Source organism: Pristiophorus japonicus, chromosome 5 (genome assembly GCF_044704955.1).
Source record: "Pristiophorus japonicus isolate sPriJap1 chromosome 5, sPriJap1.hap1, whole genome shotgun sequence".
In the NCBI taxonomy this organism is placed as follows: Eukaryota; Metazoa; Chordata; class Chondrichthyes; family Pristiophoridae; genus Pristiophorus; species Pristiophorus japonicus.
Genome location: NC_091981.1, coordinates 234,560,266 through 234,585,935, shown reverse-complemented (window position 1 = coordinate 234,585,935; position 25,670 = coordinate 234,560,266). Strand labels below are relative to the sequence as shown.

The window sequence follows — 25,670 nt, the reverse complement described above, 5'->3', positions numbered from 1 at the left end:
CTATATCGTTGGTACCTATATGCACCACAACAACTGGATGTTCACCCTCCCCCTTCAAAATGTCCTGCAACTGCTCCGAGAAATCCATGACCCTTGCACCAGGGAGGCAGCATACCATCCTGGAGTCTCGATTGCGGCCGCAGAAACGTATATCTATTCCCCTTACAATAGAATCCGTTACCACTATAGCTCTCCCACTCTTTTTCCTACCCTCCAATGCAGCAGAGCCACCCACGGTGCCATGGACTTGGCTGGTGCTGCCTGCCCTGATGAGTCATTCCCCCCCAAGAATACCCAAAACGGTGTATCTGTTTTGGAGGGGGATGACCGCAGGGGACCTCTGCACTACCTACCTTCCACTGCTATTCCTGTTGGTCATCCATTCCCTATCTGTCTGTGTAACCTTTACCTGTTAGACCGACTCACTAAACGTGCTATTCACTGCATCCTCAGCATCGCGCATGCTCCAGAGTGAATCCACCCGTAGCTCCAGTGTCGCAATGTGGTCTGTCAGGAGCTGCAGCAGGGTCGACGTCCCGCACATGTAGTCGTCAGGGACACTGGAAACGTCCCTGAGTTCCGACATGGTACAGGAGGAGCATGACACGTGCCCGAGCTCTCCTGTCATGATTTAACCCTTAGATTAACTTAATTTGGCAACAACAATGATAAAGGTTACCTATTGATAGGGAAAAGAAAAAGAAAAACTACTTGCCAATCACTTACCCCCTTGGCTGTGATGTCACCTTTCGATTTTCTTTCTACTACTTTGTTTACCTTCTGCCCCTGCACCGGCTGACCTCTCCCACGCTGCCCCGGACTCCCGCTGCTCAAACTCATTCTTCTAAATTCCAGTGAATTTCAGCCTAGTCAATCCAGTCTTTCTTTGTATGTCAGTCCTGCCATCCCGGGAATCAGTCTGGTTAACCTTCACTGCATTCCCTCAATAGCAAGAATGTCCTTCTTCAGATTAGGAGACTAAAACTGTACACAATATTCAAGGTGTGGCCTCACCAAGGCTCTGTACAACTACAGTAAGACCTCCCTGCTCCTATACTCAAATCCTCTAGCTATGAAGGCCAACATACCATTTGCCGCCTTCACCGCCTACTGTACCTGCATGCCAACTTACAGTGACTGATGTACCATGACACCCAGATCTCGTTGCACCTTCCCTTTTCCTAATCTGTCACCATTCAGATAACATTCCGCCTCCTTGTTTTTGCCACCAGAGTGGATAACCTCACATTTATCTACATTATACTGCATCTGCCATGCATTTGCCCACTCACCTAACCTGTCCAAGTCACCCTGCAGCCTCTTAGCATCCTCCTCGCAGCTCACACTGCCACCCAGCTTAATGTCATCTGCAAACTTGGAGATATTACATTCAATTCCTTCGCCTAAATCATTAATGTGTATTGTAAATAGCTGGGGTCCCAGCACTGAACCTTGCGGTACCCCACTAGTCACTGCCTGCCATTCTGAAAAGGACCCGTTTATTCCTACTCTTTGCTTCCTGTCTGCCAACCAGTTCACTATCCACGTCAGTACACTACCCCCAATACCATGTGCCTTAATTTTGCACATTAATCTCTTGTGTGGGACCTTGTCAAAAGCCTTTTGAAAGTCCAAATACACTACATCCACTGGTTCTCCCTTGTCCACTCTACTAGTTACATCCTCAAAAAATTCTAGAAGGTTTGTCAAGCATGATTTCCCCTTCACAAATCCATGCTGACTTGGACCGATTCTGTCACCCACTCATGCTGCGGCAAATCTTGCCGTTGTGCTGTCCCAAATGATGTAGGATCAGGAAAATTTTTAAGCGCATGATGATTCAGCAGACAGTTATAATCCCTTTTTGTGTCATTTCTGAATGAGGGAAGTAAATGTGTAAACACACAATAGCCACTTTTACACTGGTCCATATTTAGTTTGGATATCAGGAGGCTGGACTTTGAGCTGGCCTCCTGTGTTTACTCAACTAAATCTGATTCCCTTATGCTGGCAGCAGAATCTTCAATCCAGGGTAAATTGGGCCTACAGTTTTGCAGCAACTCTCTCACAATGGTTTCCTGGAATCGGAGCTAATGACTTTTCATTTGGGTTGCCAATCCTCTCGGATTATCCTGGAGATTCCAGGAATTCAAGATTAATCTGGACGCTACAGCGAGCAACTCGGGAGAAAAATCATAGCAGCATTTAAAAAGTTTGTTTTTTAATTGACAAGTTTTGTTTATTGGTTTTAAAATATTGCAACTGGGTGGGGTGGGGGAAGAAGCTTGTATGACTGGGCTGGGCCGTTGGAGGTGGATGATTGTGTGATGAAACCTCAAGAATACGTCAAACCAGAGTTGCCGACCCTCATTGTATTAAATAATGTATCAAGTACATTTATACTCCCTACATGCATCATTTTTGAATGTGGAAAATTGAACTCCAAATGTATGGTTAAACACATGTCTCATTTCTCTCTACTCAGCTCTTTTTGTCTCATAAGAAATATTTCAATTTAATTTTCATCCATTTCACCTCCCATCTCCCTCTTGAAGCTGCTGACTCTTGCTGGGTTACAGTTCCAGGAGTGCTGTTAACTCTTTGATATGTCCCCAAAGGGGCCTATCTTCTTTTATAAGCTGAGATTGTGTAAGCTGGACCATCTTATTCTTATGACACCCAGTTTTCCATCTCTACCATCATTTCTGTTCCACCGATGTTGTGTTGTCTGACATAAAGTCATGGATGAGCCAGAAACGTCTCCAGCTTAGCACTGGCAAGGATGAAGCCATCGTGTTTGGTTCCTATCGGAAACTGTACGTTGGGCCCCAATTTCACCGGTTTTGCCACTGCACAGGCTGAACCAGTGACTCGTTTGCCCCAGTGTTGAGCTTCAAACTCCACATCCAAACTATCACCAAGACTTATCAATTTCCAAGTCTGCAACATCGCCCACCTCCTTAACTACATCACCCTTGTTGCTAAAAATTTCACTGAGAATCACTTCCCCACTGGTTGTCTTGAAGCCTCCAAAGCCGTTAACTTTTCACAACTTTCCCTAGCCTTGCTTCCTATCCCATACTCATTCTTGCTCATTCATACTCCTGTCTTTGCTCAACTGCATAGGCCTCCAGTGGTGTATGGATTTCAAAATCCTGATCCTTATTTAAATATTTTCTATAGACTTGTTCAATGCTGAGCGCCTCGAGTCTCATCGCTGAGGGCACACAGAAATCAAGTGCAGACAGCGGGAGGAGCGTACAGCAAAGCAGGCTCCCTACCCACCCTTTCTTTTAACCACTCTCTACCCCACCTGTGGCAGAGACTGGAATTCCCGCATTGGACTGTATAGCCACCCGCGGATTCATTTTTAGAGTGAAAGCAAGTCTTCCTCGATTCCGAGGGACTGCCTATGATGATGAACCTCTTCCAGCTTTTACTCTCTTTCTCTGGACTGCTGTATGCCCCTGAACCTGCACTCCACCTTTGGTAGCAGAGTCTTCAATTATCACACTTCTGTATTCTGGAATTCACTCTCTAAATCATTCTCCATCTCTACCCATCTTCAAGATTCTCTTCAAAAACTAATCCTCAACCACACCTTCAATCAAGCCTCCTAACACTTCTCTGAACTCTTGCTTGATATCTGTTCCCTCCCCACCCCCAGTGAAGGACTTTGGGATGCTTTGCAAAGTTAAAGGTGCTATTTCAGTATAAGTTCTGGTTGTTTAACAATGAGGACATCACAGCGAAACATATTTTGTCCTCTATCCCTAACATCTGCAGAAGAGCACTTTCCAACAGGAAATCATTGAATAGTGATCAGCAATGTAAATCGTATCTGATTTTTTTTCATTTCCCTGTCCTCCCCTTTTCATAAGCACTGGGACCAGCTGTCGCACCCTCAGCTGAAATGTGCTAAAGCAGTACAGCCCAGGAAACCATTCGAAATTTGAAGATAGTACAGGTTGAGTGTCCGAAATCCGGGGTTCCAAAATTTGGAATGTTCCGGAATCCGGACACCGGGCCGATCCGCGGCTGGGTCGTCCTGGATCCAGAAAATGTTCCGAAATACTGACATTTTTAAACCGATTATCGCCGCGAGGGGCATAAACACCGAAAAAAAAAAAAAAATTCCAAAAAATAAAAATTCACAAAACCTACTAAATCGATGAAAAAGAATAAAAAATTAAAAACTTTAACTTACCTTTTTTGCAGGTCTTCAACGCAGGTTTTTCCCAGCTGCCTCCGCTGCCGACCCCCTCCCCTTACCTCGGCCCACGTGTTTCTGGGGAAATCTGGAAATACCCGAAATCCGGAATGGCCTTGGTCCCGTGGGTTCCGGATTTCGGATGCTCTACCTGTATAACCAACAGCCAGACTTGGTTTTAAATTTAAAGTTTAACAGTCAACTCACAATTTGGTCAACGTGCAGTACTCTGTGTGGTGTCACCTTTTCCAGGTCGATTTGCTACAAATGTCAAACTGCCTATTTCCAAAAAATTGTAAGCTCATATTTTGCATTAATGTAGAGCAAGGCTTCGTGCCACAGTCATGCAGCTGGGGCAAATACAACATTGGGTTTGAGATTATTTAATGTAGCTCAATTTTGGTGAATACACCATTCATTTCATTAACTTTGACATTAAATTATGTTGAGGGCCAAAAATTATTTATTGAACCTGTTTTACAGATTGGTTTTGCAAAATACAGAGATCTAAATACAAAGTATCAATGTCCTCCGCATTATTTTTATATGCATTTTTAAATTTACCTTTAGAACGAAAATGTTGAAGAAATGTCACTGTATAGTTACATAAGAACATAAGAAATAGGAGCAGGGGTAGGCCATACGGCCGCTTGAGCCTGCTCCGCCATTTAATACGATCGTGGCTGATGCAATCATGGACTCCAGTCCACTTCCCTGCCTGGTCCCCATAACCCCTTATTCCCTTATTGGTTAAGAAACTGTCTATCTCTGTCTTAAATTTATTCAATGACCCAACTTCCACAGCTCTCTGAGGCAGCAAATTCCACAAATTTACAACCCTCAGAAGAAATTTCTCCTCATCTCAGTTTTAAATTATTCTAAGATTATGCCCCTAGTTGTAGTCTCCCCTATCAGTGGAAACATCCTCTCTGCATCCACCTTGTCAAGGCCCTTCATAATCTTATACGTTTCGATAAGATCACCTCTCGTTCTTCTGAATTCCAATGAGTAGAGGCCCAACCTCCTCAATCTTTCCTCATAAATCAACCCCCTCATCTCCGGAATCAACCTAGTGAACCTTCTCTAAGCTGCCTCCAAAGCAAGTATATCCTTTCTTAAATATGGAAACCAAAACTGTGCGCAGTATTCCAGGTGTGGCCTCACCAATACCCTGTATAACTGTAGCAAGGCTTTTATTCTCCATCCCCTTTTCAATAAAAGCCGATTCCATTGGCCTTCCTGATCACTTACTGTACCTGCATACTAACCTTTTGTGTTTCATGCCCCAGGTCCCGCTGTACTGCAGCACTGTTTAAATAATAACTTGCTCCTCGATTTTTTTTTTTCTCTGCCGAAGTGCATAACCTCACACTTTTCAACATTATACTCCATCTGCCAAATTTTTGTCCACTCACTTAGCCTGTCTATGTCCTTTTGCAGGTTTTTTGTGTCCTCCTCACACATTGCTTTTCCTCCCATCTTTGTATCGTCAGCAAACTTGGCTACGTTATACTTGGCCCCTTCTTCCAAATCGTTAATATAGATTGTAAATAGTTGGGGTTGCAGAACTGATCCCTGCGGCACCCCACTAGTTACTGGTTGCCAACCCGAGAATGAACCATTTATCCCGACTCTGTTTTCTGTTAGTTAGCCAATCCTCTATACATGCTAATATATTACCTCCAACCCTGTGAACTTTTATCTTGTGCAGTAACCTTTTATGTGGCACCTTGTCAAATGACTTCTGGAAGTCTTAATACACCACATCCACTGGTTCCCCTTTATCCACTCTGTTACATCAAAGACTTCCAGCAAATTTGTCAAATATGACTTCCCCTTCATAAATCCATGCTGACTCTGCCTGACTGAATTATGCTTTTCCAAATGTCCTGCTACTGCTTTAATAATGGACCAACATTTTCCCAACCACAGATGTTAGGCTAACTGGTCTATAGTTTTCTGCTTTTTGTCTGCCTCCTTTTTAAATAGGGGCATTACATTTGAAGTTTTCCAATCTGCTAGGACCTCCACAGAATTCAGGGAATTTTGGTAAATTACAACCAATTCATCCACTATCCCTGCCGCTACTTCTCTTAAGACCCTAGGATGCAAGCCATCAGGTCCAGGGGATTTATTCGCCTTGAGTCCCATCATTTTTTTAGTAATTCTTTGGCTTTTAAAAGCTTCCCAGTCTTCTGTCCTCCCACTAGTTTTGGCCACCACTTTCTTTTTAATTGAATTCCATCCTTTATTTAGTTAGTTAGCCACAGATAGCTATCTTTTCTTTTGCACCCTTTCCTCCTCACTGGAATATATTTTTCTTGAGAGTTGTGAAATATCTCCTTAAATGTACGCCACTGTTCATCAACTGTCCTACACTTTAATCTATTTTCCCAGTCCACTTTAGCCAACTCTGCCCTTATACCTTCATAGTCTCCTTTATTTAAGCTTAGTACACTGATTAGAGATCCAACTTTCTCACCCTCCATCTGAATTTGAAATTCAACCATGCTATGGTCACTCATTCTAAGGGGATCCTTTACTAGGAGATTGTTTATTAATCCGGTCTCATTGCACTGGACCAGATCTAAGATAGCCTGCCCCCTGGTTGGTTCCGTTACATACTGCTCAAGGAACCCGTCCCTTATGCACTCTATGCACTCCATGAACTCTTCCTCAAGGCTACCGTGACCAATTTGATTTGTCCAATCAATATGGAGGTTAAAATCACCCATGATTATTGCTGTTCCCTTTTTACAAGCCCCCACTATTTCCTGGTTTATACTCTGACCAACAGAGTTGTTACTGTTAGGGGAGCTATAGACTACGCCCACCAGTGACTTTCTTCCCCTTATTATTCCCCTCTAGCAGTGATTCCATCCTTTATCAACAGAGCTACCCCATCTCCTTTTCCTTTCTATCTGTTCTTCCGAATTGTCAAGTACCCCTGAATGTTTAGTTCCCAGTCTTGGTCACCTTGCAACCATGTCTGTTATGGCTACCAGATCATACCCACTTGTAACTATTTGTGCCGACAGCTCATCTAATTTGTTATGAATGCTGCGTGCATTCGGATAAAGAGCTTTTCAATGTGTTTTCTTACAATTTCTCCTTCTGTGGCTCCAGTTTCTGATACATTCTTGTGTTTATAGATTCTGTCCCTTCCTGTCGTTTTCCCCCAATGCTACCCTGCTCTATTGCCTTCACCTTATTCTTTGAGCTTTTAGGTTTCTGCTTACCTGAACTCCCTCACTAATTCATTTCAATCTCTCTCTGCAGCCGTAGTTATTCGGTTCGCCAGGACCCAAGCCCCAGCATGTTCCAAGTGTAGTTGGTCCCGACAGAACAGCTCCCTCTTAGCCCATACTGATGCCAATGCCCCAGGAACCAAAACCCATTTCTTCCACACCAGTCTTTGAGCCACGAGTTTAGTTCTCTGATCTTCTTTAACCTATGTAAATTAGTTCTTATTGCTAAATGTTATAGATAAAAGGCCATTAACATGTTTATTTGACTACTACATAATAATATTCGCTGATTAAAAATAAGGAACATAGGAACAGAAGTAGACCCTCGAGCCTATTCAGTCATTCAGTTACATCATGGATAATCTGTATCTTAACTCCATTTACCCGCCTTGGTTCCATATTCCTTAATAACTTGCCTGACAAAATCTATCCATCTCAGTTTTTAAATTTCAATTGGCCTATCCTCAAAAGCTTTTTGAGGAGAGCGTTCCAGATTTCCACCACCCTTTGTGTGAAGAAGTGCTTCCTGACATCACCCCTAGCTCTAATTTTAAGATTATAGACTTGTTTTACACTCTCCCAGCAGTGGAAATAGTTTCTCTCGATCTATCCTATCAAATCCTTTAATCATCTTAAACACCTCAATTATATCACGTCTTGGTCTTCTATACTCGAGGGAAAAGAAGCCTAATTTATACAACCTTTTCTCATAATTTAACCGGTTTAGCCCCGGGATTATTCTGGTGACTCTGCGCTGCACACCCTCCAAGGCCAGTATATCCTTCCTGAGGTGCGGTGACCAGAGCTGAACGCAGTACTTTAGATGGAGTCTAACCAGAGCTTTACACAACCGTAACATAACAACGCAAAGAGCATGAAGAGGCCAAGCGCAGGCAGCGAAAGGAGCGCGCGGCAAACCAGCCCCACCAACCCCTTCCCTCGACGAATGTCTGTCCTGCCTATAACAGGGTCTGTGGCTCTCGTATCGGACTGTTCAGCCATCAAAGAACTCACTTTGGGAGTGGAAGCAAGCCCTCCTCTATTCCGAGGGACTGCCTATGATGATGATGACATAACTTCCACCCCATTGTATTCCAGCTTCCTTGAGATGAAGGTTATCATTCCATTAGCCATTTTTATTATTTTTTATTCCTGTCAACTGGTTTTTGGTGATTTCTGTACCTGGACCCGTATATCTCTCCGCTTCTCCAGAGTTCCTAGTTTCTCATTATTTAGAAAATACTATGATCTATCTTTCTTGGGTCAAAAGTGGATGACCTCGCACTTCCCCACGTCGAACTCCAACTGCGATAGTTTTGCCATTCACTTAGTCTATCCATATCCCTTTGCGCCTTTCTGCTTCCCTCTTGCACTACTTACTATGCCACCCAATTTAGTACCACCTTACTTGAATTTCTGAGTTGAAATTATAAAGAGAACAAAGTTCTCTGCTTTCGAGTGCTTTGTGAAAACTTGCATCTAGAAAACACTGGGAAATATGATATTTGTGAGATGTGCTGGAAACAGTGCTGCAGATGTTGTAGTTATTTTCTCGTGAGAAAGCTCTAGATTTTTTTGATATTTCTTGAATGCATTATAGTGAAAATGTGTCAGACTTAAATAGACCTTCATTAAAGACAAATGTATGTAAAATGGAAAATACATACACCAAAATGTTGAAGCAGTTCTGCACATAATTAAATCTTAATTCAAGACTTGGATGTCCCAGTTTGATAGAATGCTGTCACTAAAGGTGGCTGTCACAAAAGGGAGTGCGATGGATAAAACAAACTGGGAAAAAGATGCTAATACTGTCATACATGAATTTAGCTTCTGGGTGCAAAACTGATACTCCAATGAATAATAGATCAAAGCAATCAAACTTGACAGGAGTTGGCAAACAGTGTAAAGCCGTTTTCTTTCACTTTAAATGTTGATGTTCTAAAGATAAGTCTGTATTCTAGAGAGGAATAGATAATGTGCCAAAAACCATAAACTATTTAAACCTAAAATGAATGCATTTCCTATTTGTTTTAAACTGTTTACTAAAGCTTTTGTCTTTAGTTGTGTATCTTGAATCAGTGTGTGATTTGAGGGGAGGTTTCTTAAAAAGAGAAAAACTCAAGGGAATGTAGTGACAATTAGGAGCTTTAATACACATGTATAATGGAGTATTTATGTTAACTATGTTTCTGGATTTTCACCATTTGGTTACACCCTGTTCCAAAATGGTCATAAATCTGGAAAAATTTCAGATTATATGCATGACTTCTCAATTAATATCTAACTTTGGCTGCCATTATATGTATGATATAATTAACTCACTTATGCAACCATTGCTCAACAAGTGTGATGTTTCATAGTATAAAGCTGTCTTAATATAATTTTAGGCCACTTAAACCAGTGTTAAATACTCTTAAGTTCAATTTAAACCTTGATCTTGTTCTGAAATGCATTTGGTTTTTGCAACCCTGATAAAATTGTTAAACACTAATAAAATAACCAGTGTTTGAAAATTATGTTCATCTGGAGGTTTTGTTGATTTTAATAGTTTAAAAAAACCCATAAAACTGGTATTTCCTCACATCTATTTGAGCACCATTTGGTGATATTTATCATTTCATATAGACTAAGTTATCATTGTAATTGGTATTTAAAAATGTGTATCAGTCTTGGAATTCTAAAGCATTTATTGACATTTTTAATTATGTGAAGGTTGATTTTGTATTTTATACATGTGTTCTCACATTTCCCCACTTTCTCCTGAAGTTATTGACTCCTTGATGTGTTTTGATACAGTAGGCACCAAGTTCCTCTTATTACCTTGCCCAATTGGTAATTATTCATGTGTGAACTTCTCAGTATACTTGTTGACAATGGAGAGATTACAGCCAAGTCTGTCCCATCGAATCGCCACACATGCACTTCCAGCAGGATGGTTTGATAGCAAATGGGATCCATGAATATTATTTTTCTTCTCCCCTTCCTCTCTAACCCAGGATTCCTGTTGCCATCTTGCTAAAATCAGCTGGTTTAGCGCAGAATGGGGATTAAATTAAAAACTCTCCTGATTTGTACAACTCAGTTGCTCTGTGAACTAGATTTTCCTTTTAAGGTTATTGCATGTTGTTTTGCTTTCAGTCTTGCAAATATATCTGGAAAATTTAGTGTGTTGGAAGTTTCACGGGCTCGATTCATACCATAAACCTCCCCGATACAGCTGTGAATTATTTGTAGTTCTTTATATTCCAGTTCAGAGCACCAGTCAAACTGTAGTTGCTTGCCGACAAATGTATTTGTGGTTCTCATAGCTTGTGTACTAATTAAATATCATTACATTTCTATTACAGTTGTCAAAAATAAATTTTCTAAATAACGTAACAAATTACCCTGCAGTTACTGAAGTCTCCATGTTGAGCAGTCGTCTAACTGGATTAATTGCTTTTTCGAGTAGTTGTATCATTTATCATTTCGCAGGAACTACATTCATTTTGTGAAATTTACCAGGTTAAATTTATTAGTCAAACCTGCATCAATATTTTCATTTGCTTAACTGCTCCTGTGTACCTGTAGGTACTTAGTCAAATATAAAGTCTATTTGCCGAGAGAAGTGACCATTTTCATGGATAAAGCTGCACTTCATTTTAAAATTGATTTTCTGACTAGTTAGTTACTTGGCTAGTTTTTAAAATGCTTGTAGAAAAGAGAGCAAGATATATTAGTAGCAATTAGAAGAAGGTTTATAACCCAGTATGCTGCATGTTTGAGGTGTGATGCTTTGCACTACGCCAACGCCAAACATGGCGTATGTCATGCTAAAGCAAAATGCTGCGGATGCTGGAAAACTGAAATAAAAACAGAAAATGCTGGAAATACTCAGCAGAGCTGGCAGCATCTGTGGATAGAGAAAGAGTTATATAACAGATTATATATTGCTATTGATTTCTCTGTTTGGAGATCACTTGGAAGAGATGTCCTAATGTTATGTCTCAGTTACAGTATGGCTACACTAACCACACTTGATCAGCTCCGCTAGACAGGCCACATAGTTCGCATTACAGACACAAGACTCCCAAGCAAGCGCTCTACTCTGAACTCCTTCACAGCAAACGAGCCAAAGAAGGACAGCGGAAACGTTACAAGAACACCCTCAAAGCCTGCTGAAGTGCAACATCCCTACTGACACCTGGGAGTCCCTGGCCAAAGACTGCCTTAAGTGGAGGAAGTGCATCCGGGAGGACGCTGAGCACCTTAAGTCTTCTCGTTGTCGAGAGCATGCAGAAATCAAGTGCAGGTAGCGGAAAGAGCGTGCGGCAATCCAGTCCCACCCACCCCTTCCCTCGATGGCTGTTTGTTCCACCTGTGACAGAGCCTGTGGTTCTCATATTGGACTGTACAGCCTCTTAAGAATTCATGCTAAGAGTGGAAGCAAGTCTTCCTCGATTCCGAGGGACTGCCTATGATGATGATGGCTACATTGAAAGCGTAAACTTTGCCAGCCTTAAATTTTAAAAATTTGAAATGATCTTGCTTTTCACCTCTTTCGTAACATTAAACATGTCACTGGCAGTTGGAGGCTGGTGAGCAGAGTGGTGTGTATTTTTTTTAGATGCATAGAAAGCAAAGCTTCATCTGATTTGAGAAGTAAATGCAACCATGGTTGCCAGCTAGCATTATGCTCAAACATACTGGATACTGCATATTTATATTTATATATTCAAAACCGAGATCGATAGATTTTTGAATATTAAGGGAATCAAGGGACATGGGGATAGTGCAGGAAAGTGGAGTTGAGGTAGAAGATCAGTCATAAACTTATTGAATGGCAGAGTAGGTTCGAGGGGCCAAATAGCCTTCTACTTACTGCTCCTAATATGTGCTTGATGTTTGTGGGGCAGTGCTGTGCAGCGAGGACAGGCTGGTGTCGGACCTTTGTCTTATCAATGTTTAGCGTAAGGCCCATGCTTTCACACGTCTCGGTAAATACTTCGACTATGTCCTGGAGTTCAGCCTCTGTCAGCACAGACGCAGGCATTGTCCGCGTACTGTAACTTGACAACGGAGGTTGGAGTGGTCTTGGACCTGGCCTGGAGACGGCGAAGGTTGAACAGCGTCCACTGGTTCTGTAGTTTAGCTCCACTCCATAGCTCCACTCCAGCGGGGAGCTTATCAACTGTGAGATGGAGAATGGCAGCGAGGAAGATTGAGAAGAGGGTTGGGGCGATGACGCAGCCCTGCTTGACCCCCGACCGGACATGGGTCTGTGATGGATCCGTTGGTAAGGATCACGGCTTGCATGTCGTCGTGGAGCAGGCAAGAGTATGGTGATGTATTTTTGGGGACATCCGAAACGAAGGAGGACGCTCCATAGACCCTTGCGGTTGACAGTGTCAAAGGCCTTTGTAAGATCGAAGAAGGCCATCTATAAGGGGTCACGCTGCAAAAATCATGTCCATTGTGCCCCGGAGGGGACGAAATCCGCATTGCGACTCCGGGAGGAACTCCTTGGCCACCGGCAGAAGACGATTGAGGAGGACTCTAGCGACGACTTTCCCAGTGGTTGATAGGGAGATTCCTCTGTCGTTGCCGCAGTCGGACTTGTCCCCTTTTTTAAAGATGGTCACAATCACTGCATCTCTAAGATCTCCCGGCATGCTCTCTTCCCTCCAGATGAGAGAGATGAGGTCGTGTATTCGTGCCAGTAGTGCCTCTCTGCCATACCTCAGTGCCTCAGCAGGGATTTCATCCATTCCCGTAGCCTTGTTTTTTAGCTGTCTTATGGTCTTTTCTACTTCCTGCAGTGTTGGGGGTCTCACTGAGGTGGTGGCGGGTAGCATGCTGCGGAATGTAGTCGAGAACACTCGAGTCAAAGGCAGAGTCTCGGTTGAGGAGATCTTCGAAGTGTTCCTTCCAGCGGGCCCTGACTGCCTCGGTGTCCTTGATGAATGTTTCCCTGTTCTTGGCCAGCAGTGGGGTGGGACCTTGGGAGTTTGGTCCGTATGTGGCCTTGACTGTGGTGAAGAATCCTCGCACATCATGGCTGTAGGCCAGCTGCTGTATCTCCTGTGCTTTCTCCATCCACCACCTGTTCTTTAGGTCCCGGGTTTTTTGTTGGACCTTAGCCTTTAGCCGTCTGTAATGCTGCTTTGCTACTCCCGAGTTGGGTTGCTGTTTAAGGCTCAGAAATGCCCTGTGCTTACAGTCTATTAGTTCTTGAATCTCCTGATCATTCTCATCAAACCAGTCCTGGTGTTCCCTGGTTGAGTGACCGAATGTCTCCTTGCAGACACTGGTTATGGAGGCCTGGAGGGCAGACCAAGCACTGTGAGCATTCTGCGTCTCAGGGTCATCAAGACAAGCCAAGTTAGCTATGAGGCGCTGAATGTAAAGGGCTCTCTTAGCTGGGTCCTTAAGCGCATTGACTTTTTTGCGACACTGCTTCTGCTGCCCCCTTCACTTTGGGGCTATGTTGATGTCAATGATGGTGGTGGTCCGTCCAGCAATCGTCAGCTCCTGTCATGGCACGGGTGATGCGCACATTCTTGCGATCCCTGGCTCAGACGATGACATAGTTGAGCAGGTGCCAGTGCTTGGAGCGAGGGTGTTGCCACAATGCTTTGTATGTGTGTCTCTGGCGGAACAAGGTGTTGGTGATGACCAGTTCATGCTCTCGACATTTTGTCAGGAGTAGGGTACCACTGGAGTTGGCTTTCCCTACCTCCTCTCTGCCAATCACGCCTCCTCAGAGGGGCGGTATCCCTGGCGTTGAAGTCGCCGAGGAGGATCAGTTTGTTGCCCGTGTGGACGCAGGTCAGGATTTTTCGAGGTTGGAGTAAAAACCCTCTTTGGCCTCATCTGTTACATCGAGTGTTGGGGCGTAACCACTGATGACTGTGGCACACTGGTTCTGGGATAGGGTGAGTCGAAGCGTCATGAGGCGTTCGTTAGTCCCACAGGGGGAGTCTTTGAGACGGTCGACCAGCTTGTTTTGGATGGCAAAGCCAACTCCGTGGAGGCGCCGTTCTGCCTCTGGTTTCCCTTTCCAGAAGAAGGTGTAACCTGTACCTTGTTCCTTGAGCTGGCCTTCCTCTGCCCGCCGGGTCTTGCTTAGGGCTGCGATGTCGATATCAAAGCCTTTAAATTCCCGGGCAATTATGGCGGTGCGGCGTTCTGGTCTATCGCTGTTGGGGTTGTCCATGAGGGTCCTGACGTTCCAAGTCCAGAACTTCATGTTGGAGGAATGGAAGATGCCTATGCATGATTTCTTTTAACATGGGGTGATCGTTGCATGCCGGCTACCACACAGGCTTAGCTGAACAAGGTCTTGATCCAGTGGCAAGGGGGTCCAGGACGACTGGAGACCAGGCACTGCTATATGGGCCTAATTGCCTATGGCGAGATGGTGGCCGCAGGCTCGGCGCTGGGTAGCGCCCTTGGTGGTAGGTGGTCCAAGGTTTGTTTGGGGGCAGGCATTGGGGGGGGGGCCAGCGGTGCACTGGGGTTCAGAATGGGGGGGGGGGGGGGGTAACAGCCATTGTACTCACCACGTGCTGGAAGAGGAGAGGAGGCCAGGCCATCAGTGGATCAGCCATGATCTTATTGAATGGCGGAGCAGGCTCGAGGTGCTGTATGGCCTACTCCAGTTCCTATGGGCCCAAATTTCCCCAGCCGCATAGAATGGCATAGTTAGCCCTGGTACGCCGACTCTGTGGGGCAAAAAACTGGCCGAAAATTTACCTCCTACTTTGGCCGCTCCTTCATCGGTCTGTTCCCGTGGCGTGGCGCTGTGGGGGACAGAGCAATGGCTGCGCTTGCTCAGCGCAGCCGGGGTGGGGGGGGGGCCCAGCATCTCCTTGAGTGCCGGCACGGGGACACATCCGTTTCAGTATGCGCAATGCACATTTCAGCGTATACGCACTGGAGCAGGAAGCTTGGCAATCGGCCAATTAAAAGGAGAGCTTCCTCAGTGCCTCAGCAGCATTGGCAATGGACCATATATAAAGGTACGGTGTGAATAGTAATTTTTGGGAGTCTGAGGGAGTAGAAAGGAGTGCTGCATAGGTGTAAGAAAGGTCAGAAATATTATTTTTCAAGATTATCCGAGTGCAAGTCCAATACACCAATGGCGCAAGAACGTGCAACAAGAACAAAGAATTTCCTCCATGAGGAAGTGGAGAAACTAGTTACTGTCATTGAGGACAAATGGCTGGAGCTGGATATCAGTAAGAGTGGTCCCACAAATGGTCCACCCTAAGAAATGAGAAGAAGATGGAACCTAGTTGCAGAAGAATACTCCGCAGGGGTGACTACCGCAATATCTGGAAGCCAGTTCAAAAAGAAATGGAAGGACGTTGATCAAGTAGTGAGTGTAAGTAATATCTTCTTCTTTAAATGGAATTGCAATTGTAAATGTGATCATCTGTATATGTCCCACCCATTAGAAGTGCACCATGTCTGAAAATTAATATTCTCATCTTTGCAGAAGAAATTGGCCCACAACAAAAGGGAAAGACTTAGAACAGGAGGAGGTCCGTCAAATCTGCGCCAACTGTCACCCCTGGAACAGAGTGTTGCTGCCTTGCTGAGTCGCACCGGCAGGAAAAGAATCAGCTCTGCACAAGCTGGACCCACACGCGAGGGTGAGGGCGAGTCATTAAAATGCATCGTCGCCCTTCAAATCAACCTGCTGACTGGCCTGCAATGCATGAGACTACTCATGCCACCCATCCTGCCCCCTCCTGTGCTGCTAACCATTTGTCTGTTCTATTGTATTTTGCAGAAGAAGACGACAATCATGACCATCCTGAAGATCCACCAGAAGATCCAGATCCAGACCAAGGTGGGTGGGGGGAGGAGGGGTCCATGGAAATGTGTTCACGAGAGAATGCTGACCGCGATATGGATCAGCCCATAGTACAGGGCATTACACTGCCAGAAACCTCCATGAGCTCCGTGGCGACATTCCATGGTTTCACACCTTCCGAGGTTGTGGATCCCAGTGGTGGTGGTGGAATGCATGTTGGGACACCCAGTCCCCCACCGTCCCAGCCTGCGCCTCACACTGGAGGGGTGCCACTAGGTAGACCCACGGCGAGGGGAAGGAGAAGCCGACCAGTCTCTCCTGAGATGCAGCCTTCATCAGATGTTAATCAGGTTCTGTCATTGGGTGAGGAGACCAATGCCCTCACAAGATCACTCGTGGCGACCGTCAGTGGGGTGTGTGATGAGGTAGCGACACTGTCAGGAGAAATATCAGCACAGAGATGGGAACTGAGGGCTGGCATTTCAGAGGGTGTGCAAATGATGGCAGATGCCATGAGCAAGCTAGCTGCTGCAATAAGGGCACAAAGGCCGGATACTCAAATGCCACTCCCACTTCAATCCAAGCACCAGCCACCGGTGAGACCTAAGCAGGGCCCCCAACCCCCCCCCACCACCATGACTGACCCTATGAGGAAGTGCACTTTCCCCAAGATGTGGGTGAGAGATGGGTGCAGTCTTTCTTTGCTGCTGTTCTTGTTGTGGAAGTGCATTGTAAACTTTCCAATAAAAGATTTTTTGTATTAAAACTGAATCATGTTCCATTATCACCACACAACATTTAAGAACAACTGTTTTTAAAAAAAAAAAAAACATCCCTCACCCCTACAATCATGCGTGCCTGATGCCCCTAGCCCTGGTCGAAGAGCTAGCTGGTGCGTTCTGCAGTCGGCAAGGTAGGACTGCTCTATTTTCAGCAACTGAATTATCTTTCATTTATTTTTGATGTCGTGAAGATATTGTGCTGAAGTTGTTTTGATGATGTGCTGATGCTGTGAAGGTGTTTAGTGCTTTAGAATCCTCTAACTTACCTTTTCCACCCCCCCCGCCCCCCCCAATCTGTGGCTCCCTGTGTTGATTTCCCAAATGTAGGTAAGGTTTTTCTGTGCTTACAAAAGTGGCCACATACAGTGGCCTAAGTTAGTTTGGAGTAACTTTTAGCTGGCCAAATTTGCTTCCATGGCCAAAACAGGCGCAAGTGGCTGGCCACGCCCCCTTTTGGAGAAAAGAAACTCATCTTAAAGAAAAAACTAACTAACTGACTTACACTGGAGCAAGTTAAATGGGGAAATTTGCTATTTTTAAGTTACTCCAAAAAAAAGCTACTTGCTCCAAAAAAAAGCAGGGCAACTCCTGGGGAAATTTGAGCCCAAAGTTCTAATGTCCTTATGTTGGTGGGAGATGTTGGTGACAGCTATTGCTGAACAAGAAAGGTGTAAAGCACATTGGAAAGTTTCACTGTTAACAAAGCTATATGGGTATAAGTTGTTATGAAATTGGCCACCTTAACCAGGAGATCAATCATCATGAGAGTTTTTATACTTTTATCAGGATCATTGTAAGATCCCATCCTGGAATTATTCCTTTTAAAGTCAAATGACCTCACAAATGCTGATGGTTCAAAGCAGTAATAATACTTTTTTTAAATCTCCTGCGGAAAAAAAAAAATCCAGATTTTGCTTTGAAAAGGAAAGAGTTGGATGTTCGTTTTATTTCTGTGCTGCTCATCACTTGAACCGATCAATAATGATTGAATAAGACATTGTAACTTGATTTCTTTGTACATACCTATGAAATAAATGCTGTTCCCAACATCATTCATTTTCAAATTATTTAAACTTTTTGTAACTTTACATATGCTTAGCATATTTAACTTAATGACCTGTACTCTTCGCCCTTGCTTTCTGGGTCTGATTATCTGGAACTAGATGCAAAGAGTGGAGGTGAACACCATAATTATACAAACAATGCACTATTGTGACTGATATATGCTGGAAAGAAGTCTTAAAAACAGTGTGAGTGATGAGGAATGGTTTTGTAGGTCGGTTGTTTCAGCTCCTATCTAAAATGGGTAAATATTGTTATGAGAGCACTGCAACTTTGTGGCTTTCAAGAAATATATGTTTGTGATAGGAACAGGAGTAGGCCATTCAGCCCCCAAGCTTATTTCGCCATTCAGTTAGACCATGGCTGATCTGTATCTTAACTCCATCTACCCGTCTTGGTTCTGTAACCCTTAATACCCTTACCCAACAAAAATCTAGCAGTCTCAGTTTTTAAATTTTCCAATTGACCTAGCTGCAACAGCTTTTTGGGGGGGAGAGTTTCTGATTTCCATTACCCTTTGTGTGAAGAAGTGCTTCCCGACATCAGCCCTGAATTACCTAGCTCTAATTTTAAGATTATGGCCCTTGTTCGGAACTCGCCCACCAGAGGAAATCCTTTCTATCTACCCTGTCAACTTATTTAATCATCTTAAACAACTCAATTAGATCACCTCTTAATATTCTATATATCCAAGAGAATACAATCCTAGTCTATGTAACCTATCCTCATAATTTAACCCATGTAGCCCAGGTTTCATCCTTGCTGAGTTCAGGTCTGCTGCTCAGAACACAATGCAGTACTCCAGATGGGGTCTAACCAGAGCTGTGTACAGGTGTAGCTTAACTTCTACCCCTTTGTATTCAACCCTCTTACGATAAAGGCCAAAATTACATTAGCCTTTTTATTTTTTTTGTACCTGTCAACTACCATTTAGCAATTTCTGTACTTGAATCCTTAAATCACTTGGCTCATCCACGGTTCCTAGCTTCTCGCCATTTAGAAAATCTATGTTTTTTAGGTCCAGAGTAGATGACCTCACACGTTATTGCATTGCGCTCCATCTGCCACAGTTTTGCCCACCCTCAATCTATCAGTATCCCTTTGCAACTTGGAGATATGGCTCTCTCTTCCTTCATCCAAGTAATTTATAAATATAGTGAAAATCTGTGGCTCCAGTAGAGATCCCTGGGGGACAACACTATTCACATACTGCCAATTTGAGTACATAATCATTATCCCTATTCTCTTGTCTCCTACCTCCTAAGCAATTCCCCATCCAAGCCAATAGATTGCCTAATTCCATGTGTTTTCATTTTTGTTAAGCCTGTTATGTAGGAACCTGTTGAATGCCTTCTATTTTACTATATATAAATGATATCCATAGACACTTACTTATCGACCATGTGCGTTAACTCCTCGAAACATTTAGGTTCATTGGACACGACTTAACTTTTGCAAATCCATGTTGGCTCTCTCTGATCACCTCATTTGTCCAAATGCTAACTCGTGTTGTCCCTAACAACAGATTCTAATAACTCCCAAAAACTGATGTTGGACTAATAGGTCTACAATTTCTTAGTTTATCTCTCTTGCCTTTCTTAAATAGTGGAGTGATATTTAATATAGTGAGTCAAGCAGAGTATTCAAATATCTGCTGATGGGGGAAGAAAAATACTCTACTTTCTAAACTACCTGCACTGTTATTTGAACAACTGGATGACACTTTTTCTACACCAGAGCAAACTTTTCTTTAAGTCACCAATATTTTTCAGCCCATTTGCACATCGCAAGGGTTATACAGGTTTGACTTAGTTAATTACAATCAGAAAATCCTTGGCAAAAAGTGTGTGCTAGTTTTTATTTTGGATCATGCATTTGCAATTGCCCTGTTTCTGTGCTGTAACGTTCTATGACTATAATTTCAATATTTATATTTGGGAGACCAACTAGTATTTTGCCTTTAGAATATAACTAGTGATCGCAGGTAATCCAGTACAGGCTGTAGTGTGAATCAATTTGCAGTGTATAATAAACAATAAAGCAGTCAAAAATATGATTTGTATCCCAGGCTATCATCAATTACTGTCTCTTATTTTGACTGCTCTAAATTTTGCCTCTTGAAATCCTCATCTATAATCCATAGTTAGTGGTGACCTTGGCACAGTGGTAGTATGCTTGCTCTGAGTCAGAAGGCTGTGGGTTCAATCTGCACTCCAGGTCTTCAGCACATAACGCAAAAACAAAATACTGCGGATGCTGGAAATCTGAAATAAAAACAGGAAATGCTGGAAATACTCAGCAGGTCAGGCAGCCTTTGCGGAGAGAGAAAAACAGAGTTAACGTTCAGGTCGTTTCATCAGAACTGACAAAAGCTCATCGACCTGAAACGTAAACTCTGTTTCTCTCTTCGCAGATGCTGCCTGACCTGCTGAGTATTTCTAGCATTTTCTATCTTCACCAAATCTAGGCTAATGCTTCAATGCAGTACGGAGGGTTCACGGTATTGTCGGAGGTGCCACCTTTCGGATAGGACATTAAACTCCATCTGCCCCCTCACGTGGATGAAAACATTCCCATCTGGACGACTGAAAGAAGAACAGGGGAGTTTTTCTGGTGTCCTGGCCAATATTTATTCTTCAACCAACATCACCAAAAACAGATTATTGGTCATTCGTCAGTGTGCACAATTTGGTTGCTGCATTTGCATATAAAACCACAGTGACAGCACTTCAAAAGTAGTTTGTTGCTTGTAAAGCACTTTGGGATATCCTGAAAATGCTATGCAAAAGCAAAAGTTTGTTATTAATGCTTTATTTACTTATTTATTTTTCAATTTCTCTCACTCTCCTGAAGACATTAATTCTTCTGGGTTAGAATTCCATAGCATCTGTAGCCCTTCCTGCTGAAGTGGCTATGTGAGGCTTTACAGTGAGTGTTGTCTGCTTATTTGAGCACAGGGTGAGGGAGTGTTATAGCAGAACTGAATCCCATCACGTGTACGGAAAAGTTTGCTGGCTCGTGGTCAGGAGTGGGAGCAGTGGCTGATTTTCTTTTTAACTTTCCCAATTCAGGAGCAATGGTCACTGTTGAAACCAGTACATTCACCAGCTTGAATTGAGACAGCTGTCAGCATGGTACTGAATCCAGTTGGTATGGTTCCAGCATATATAGTGAGAATTGGAATTGGTAATCGTCCTGAAATATTATGCACTTTTTGAAATAATCCTATTGTTGAAAGTATTAGCAGTCTCCTGCAAAGAAGTATGTGTGGGCTCTCTCTCTTATTTTGAGCACCTACTGAACTTGTGCTTCTTTAGTTGAATGTGTACAGCAGCTGTTTGATCTGAGTTATGCAGTTGCCACAAATGTTTTTATGATCAATTTTTCTGTTATCCTTTAATGATTTTCATTTTTGTCTCAATCAGTTTTTAAGGCCCTTTGGGACCCCCTGTGGCTGCAGACCTTATAGACTCTGAGATCCTGATTTTATTGAGTAAAATTAATCCTTTGGGTACCAAATTTAATTTGAAACTTGCAATATATAAACTTTCACAGATCTGAGAAGTTTAAGAGCCAAATATTATAGTAAAGTTTTAAAAAAAAAACAACAAATTATTTTAAGTATTGTCTGAAAAACCAAATAAGCAGGTTAGTATACTAAGATATACAACATATTAAGATCCAGTTTAAAATAATTCTTATCATCTTTAATTATCGGTCTCTAACACCAAAACATCATAATATATATGGTTTATTTAAAAATACTTGAAATAAGTAAAATGTAATTTTCCTAATGGAGTATAAACAGCATCTTCTGTACGCTCCCTGCAAAATGTTTCAAATAGAGGCGGGGCAACCGACCGATGCAGTACATAAAGCAAGACCGTTCTGCTATTATGAGTTGGTGTTTTATTTTAAATTGCCTAAATGCAGTAAGGATTGCCTTTTAATATGGCTGCGGCATTTGTAGTGAATGTAAATCTAGCCTCCATCAGTGCAGAGATTGTGTTCTGGAAACGTTTAATTGGGTTTAGGTCACATATCTGAGCAGGCTACTGTCGCATTAGAATGCAAACGTAGTAATGACAGCTGTCTCCTCGCCATGTGGCATCTGCCATTACTTTGATGTACTGCAGGGATGGATTTTTGGGTCTTGGTTCCAAAAAAAAATTGGGAGACGCATGGTTTTCAACAACAAAACAGCATGCTTATGCTTCCAGTTGACTGTAATAGCTATGCTTGGTTCAGTGCTAAACCAGGGAGAATCTGCTCATGCAATTAACACCTTGAAAACTTATTTAACTCCTGATTTTAAGGAGTTTGAGCTGCAGTATTCATTCTGTCTGGAGACACAGTTGGCTGTTTTTGTGGAATTTTTAATTAATCACTTACGATGGATTGCAGCCATTATGGCTCAGCAGCACATTGTGTCGGTCCTTGGTTAACTTGTTACTTGTTAGTTGTGATTTTAAAGAAACCTCTTTGCATGTCACAACATTCTGGTTCTATTTTAGCTGGCTTTAAATATTGATTTATTTTGGGGGTGGGTGCGGCAGCAGGTAATCATTTTTTTCCTTTTAGGAATAAAAATATATTTGCTAAAATTCCAGTTAAGTTGCATTGTGCTTGTTAATCCATTGACAATGTAATGCAAGTAAGAAATGTTACTTTTACAATGCTAATTAATTGATGGTGCTAGCACTAATTTAAGTTAAAGGCATTCAACATCTATTTTGATGAAATGCAAATACAGTTTGTGCTGGTGAAAGGCCTATACAACTTGACCCGATTGTTCAGGTTCTGTTTGATATATTAACTAATAATTCTGAAATGCTTCTTGAGTTGGAATCTTTTAATTAGCTATAATATTACAAAAGTAATGGCCTGCTTACCAATAGGCAATTTTCTGCCATTTATTAATGTGCTGTAGACATCAAGGCAATTGTAAAATTAGTGAAATGTTGTACATCTGCTTAAAATGCAAATTTTTGCTAATTAAAATTGGTTTTGTGGTAGTATACGTTGCTTCGGATATAAAGAGATCATGAAACGTACATTACTTTGGCTAACATATAGTAAAACATAGCATATAAGAATGCTAGTATGGACTGTAGAAATGGCAATATCTGTACCAATTTATAATTGCTGAAGATTGCAAAATTGATTTTGTATTTTAGTAGCAGGTAAAGAACACTAGCAGGTAAAGAAAATTGTTTCAATTGGTTTATTGCTGCAACAGCCTGAATAAGCTAACTGATCAATTTATGTTAGATTTTAATTAAAACGCTGTGGAAGTGCTTCAATTAAGAATTAATGTACTGAGATCTTTGATTGCAACAGAAATCCTCAAATGTGATGCTTGTTTAAAGCTGCTCATAATGACTAACTTGAAATTCAGCTGTTATAAACACGTCTGCTTTGAATTCCTGCTCTACTCTGGCCCCACTTTGCATCGAGCACATGTGCTGGAGTGTAATTTGATAGTGTGTGATATGACCTGAGTTTGGGGCAAAGGTGCAGTGTAAACATTAGAGAGATCGAATTCAGTTCATATCAATGCAATTCAAATATAATCTGAGCAGCAGTGCCAACTGAGTAAGGGTTAACCTGATAAAAATGAAACTATAGCATTTAATATGGAATAAATGCGAAGTATTTTAAAGAATTGTAGCTGTTCAAAATATCAATGAACAGCTGTAGAATGACTTGAACCTTTCAGAAAAAACCCTCGGGTCAAAATTTTGTTTAAATGTGATTGTCACAGTTTTCTAATGACTTTAAGAGCTGCATATTTTGTGCAGCATTACTTTAATTCTTTGATAACTTTCCTCAAAAGTTTGAAGATTTGCATTTTTGGACATAATTTGTGAACTGTTAGAAGCTATAATTTTACTAAATGTTCTGTAAAAAGGTTTATCAAATTTTTGGTTCTAATATGATCTCTCGTAATTTGTTGGACTCTCCTCAATTTAAAAAAAAATCTGAATTGTGGGTGGTTTTATAATGCTGCGTACATGATTCTAAGATGACTATAGAATATTTTAGTGATTGTATCCAGGAGCCTTTTACAGAATCTTATCCCCATTCACACATACTGTTTTTTTTAATCAATTTTAAATAACATTTTAAAGTGGTTAAGAATTGCTCCTCGATTATGTTCTTGTTACTTTTAACTGGGAAAGTTATTGAATTCAGTTTTTTTTAATTGCTTTAATTGTTCTTGATGTAGTTTAGGGCACTATCATAGACATTCTGAAAATAGGTGTCATTTTACGAAATTATTGTTAACAATTTTTTTGGGGAAGGAAAAGACTTTTAATATAGAGGAAGAAGTGAACAAATCAACACATTGATCACATTTTGGCAATTGTTTACTGGATTTAACTGGCAGGTCATATTTATGTCCACTTATCTGCTTCAGGGAACATTCTTGATAGCGGCTGAATAACCCACTGAATAACATAGTTTGCTTTGCAAATTAATGCAAATGGCTAGGCCTGTCGAGAAACCCTTTACAGGGTAGTGCGCTTTGATTATGACTGAAGTTGCCATTTGGACATGGTGAAAGGAGCATGTTTGAACCATTGATTAGGGGCAGCAGTGAAAAAGTCAGGAAGGCCCCGTTAAGCTTGCAGTGCAGCAGGCGGATGTCAGTGTGGTTTGAGCACAGTGGGAGAATGACAGGGAGGATTAGTGTCAGCAAGAGGCTTTGCGGTAGCTGTGGAGATGGTCCCTCGGGTCACTCACCTCTGTGACTGCACTCTGCACTGACGGCTTAGTAATACAAACCCCATGATGCATGGTTGTTCATTACTAGGGTCAGAGATTATTATATATAAAGTATTTATATCTTCAGGGATTAATTTTTTAACATTCTATTGGTGATGTTTCATGATGGATTTTTAAAAAACTCAAATCTGCACTTGCTGATCTACCAAGCTTAAGTATTTTTTTTGTATGATAATTCTAAAGATAGTATTTTTCCATTGGGCTATTTGTGTAAAAAAATATGTATTATCTTTAGAAACAGCTTCTGGTTTGTCATGTTTTTTTGATGGGTTTAATTCATTTTACATGACTTTTTCCCTCTGTTATTTTGGACATTATTACAGGCACCTGAGTGGACAGAAGAGGACCTCAGCCAGCTGACAAGAAGTATGGTTAAGTTCCCAGGGGGTACTCCAGGTCGATGGGAAAAGATTGCTCACGAATTGGGTCGATCAGTGGCAGATGTGAGTCACTTGGATTTGCATTGTATGTTGAGTGACAAAACTGAACAAGGCAGGCAGTGTAAGGGCAGCATAGATAGGGTTAGACACTGCCTGAAAAAAAACTGCAGTTCTTTTAGGACCTGGAAGTGAACCATTAACTAACTAAGCAAGAAGCAGATGTGGAGGAGTTCCAATCACTGAATCAACAGCTGTAATTGATCAGTTGTACAATGATTCTGGTACTTGGAGGTTTGAGCTACCGTAATGTGATCGCAGGAAGACAATACCACAGTACAAAAGTATGCAGTGAGCCCCTTTTGAGCTGTGAAAGGATATTTTTACATTAGGTTAGGA

The 25,670-nt window shown here is 42.2% G+C and overlaps 1 protein-coding gene across 2 annotated transcripts in view; it reads left to right on the top strand.

Moving 5' to 3' along the window:
- The window catches only part of dnajc1 (DnaJ (Hsp40) homolog, subfamily C, member 1), a 345,901-nt gene that overhangs the window by 271,351 nt on the left and 48,880 nt on the right, over positions 1 to 25,670 (top strand). For both annotated transcript variants that reach the window (XM_070881402.1, XM_070881401.1), the window contains one exon: positions 25,218 to 25,337. In XM_070881402.1, the coding sequence (XP_070737503.1) occupies positions 25,218 to 25,337 (120 nt within the window). The remainder of the gene's footprint in view (positions 1 to 25,217; positions 25,338 to 25,670) is intronic.